Source organism: Oryza sativa, chromosome 5 (genome assembly GCF_034140825.1).
Source record: "Oryza sativa Japonica Group chromosome 5, ASM3414082v1".
NCBI classification, from domain to species: domain Eukaryota; kingdom Viridiplantae; phylum Streptophyta; class Magnoliopsida; order Poales; family Poaceae; genus Oryza; species Oryza sativa.
In genome coordinates, this window is record NC_089039.1 from 2,431,017 (window position 1) to 2,433,097 (window position 2,081).

Genomic DNA, 2,081 nt, shown 5'->3' on the forward strand with positions numbered 1-2,081 from the left:
ACTCCCTCCATCTGAAAAAAAGACAACCTCCTAGTACAATGTCTACATTTGTTCTACTAGGAAGGGTCACATCCCATTTTAAGTTATCTTTTTTTTTGGACGGATGGAGTAGACGCCTCATGTGATGGATCTTTGATCGACAGAAACCTGACATTTTCATATCTGAAACTGTAGTCGACATTCTAGCAGAGACCAAATCTCCTCTCCTTAAAGGCATAATCCTTATGCATGATCACTGCACCCCAAGTGATGCTACCACAGCACGCGCGCCTCCACTGCACACTCCACCACTCCCCAAATTCACCCCCAATCCATGCATTTTGCACATTTGCATTCTTCCTACTCGATCGATCGCCCATAGTGCCCTTGCCACCACGCCTTAACACTGCATTATTTCCAAATTTTATCTTAATTTTATCACGCGCGCCACCATCCTCGAAAGCAATTAAAAAAACAGAGATAAATTTTACAGTCTTGAGAGGTATGAAAATTTTTAGTGCAAACCGAAGGTATCAAAATTTACGCTAGAAAATATAGTACCTTCCAGTACGTCCTTAAGGATTGTAAAATCACTCAAAGAAATAAAGTGATGCGGTAATTGGGGTGTGCCAATCTTTCGGTGAGTTGCAGAAAACCCTAATTAATGCATTCTTGCTTCCAATAGCACAAAACCCCCCTTATCCCCTCTCTCTAGTTGTCATGCTCATGCTTGGTCGCCGGCGCCGTGAACGTCTGGTAGGTCACGGTGCCGGCGCCGGGGAAGACCTCGGCGGCGCGGCAATGGCACGCCAGGCCAAGCGGCTCCAGGGCTTCGGCCACCGGCGTGCAGAGCGACGACGCGGCGCTGGAGGTGTGGGAGATGGAGACCGAGACGGTGGCCGGGCGGAACGCGGCGACGGCGCGGCGGATGGCGGCGAGCGCGGCGGCGGCGTCGTCGGTGGCGCACTCGAAGCTGGCGTAGCAGTGGCCGTCCTCCGGCGTGACGTGCACGGTGGCGTAGCGCGCGCCGTCGAGCGCGTTCATGGAGTAGCCGCACGGCGCGAACGCGTAGGCGCACACCAGGGAGCGCGGGTCATTCTCGTCCACCACGCCGCCGATCCCCGACGCCGCCGTCATCTCGTCGCCGATGGCGTGGCTGGTCCGGCCGTCGCCGGGGCGCTGGTAGAACCGCGCGGCCATGCCGCGGTCCAGCTCCGTCATGCACACCTCCGCCGTGAGCCGCGCCGCGCCATCCGCGTCGGATGACGACGCCGACGACGACGCCGAGTAGACGTGCCACCTGTGCGAGGCGCCGGGCGACGACGACGACGACGACGGCATCACGGCGGAGCGGCGGAAGCGGAGGAGCTCACGGGGGAGGGCGGCGTCGAGGTACGCCACCTCGTCGGCAAAGTGGGCGTGCGGGAACGGCTGCGCCTCCGGGAACAGGTACTCGCCGCGGGAGTACCTGCACGACCGGAGCCGGAGCCGGAGCGCGGCGGCGGCGCGGAGCAGCACGGGCACGGCGCGGAGCAGCGGCGTGGTGCCGCACGTCTTGAGCACCACCCGCCCCGGGTACACGAACATGCTCGACTCGGACAGCACGTACGCGTCCGCCGCCGCGTTCCCCGCTGCCGACACCACGGCGCACTGCGCCGCGTCGAGCACCTCCCGCAGCGCCTCCGCCGGCAGCAACCGGAGCCCATGCCGCGCCACCTCGCCGCCGCTCGCCGGGAGCTCGAACACCAGCTCCAGCCGCTTCTCGAAGCCCTCAAACCCGCAAGAAGCCATTGATAACGATGGTGCGCCTTCGTGATCGATCGAGAGCGTGAGGAGCAACGCGGTTCAATTTATAGACGATGCAGATCAAGCTGGTGCCAAGAAGTGGCGGGAGGTTGATGACGATCGATCGATCCGAGGAAGAAGAAGAAGAAGAAATGTAAGTGGTGATGGTGGTGATCGATCGAGTTGAGTTGAGAGGCGGCATGCGCGCATGCATGAGGATGAGGGGGAGGCAATGGTAATGATTGTGAGCATTATGGGGAGGGGAGAGGAGGATCTTGGTGATTAATGAACAACGTTAATGGTGGAAGTGGTGGCAG

The 2,081-nt window shown here is 59.6% G+C and overlaps 1 protein-coding gene across 1 annotated transcript; it reads right to left on the minus strand.

The window, feature by feature from the left end:
* Positions 1-690: 690 nt before the first annotated feature.
* On the minus strand, positions 691-1,770 carry LOC107275839 (S-adenosylmethionine decarboxylase proenzyme 4). The gene has a single exon (XM_066310539.1). It carries the CDS (start codon positions 1,768-1,770, stop codon positions 691-693), a length of 1,080 nt encoding a protein of 359 aa, XP_066166636.1.
* Between the last annotated feature and the right edge of the window lie 311 nt (positions 1,771-2,081).

Bases quoted from the DNA above. Each gene is read 5' to 3' on its own strand.
- LOC107275839 (XM_066310539.1), bottom strand. From the start codon at position 1,770: ATGGCTTCTTGCGGGTTTGAGGGCTTCGAGAAGCGGCTGGAGCTGGTG.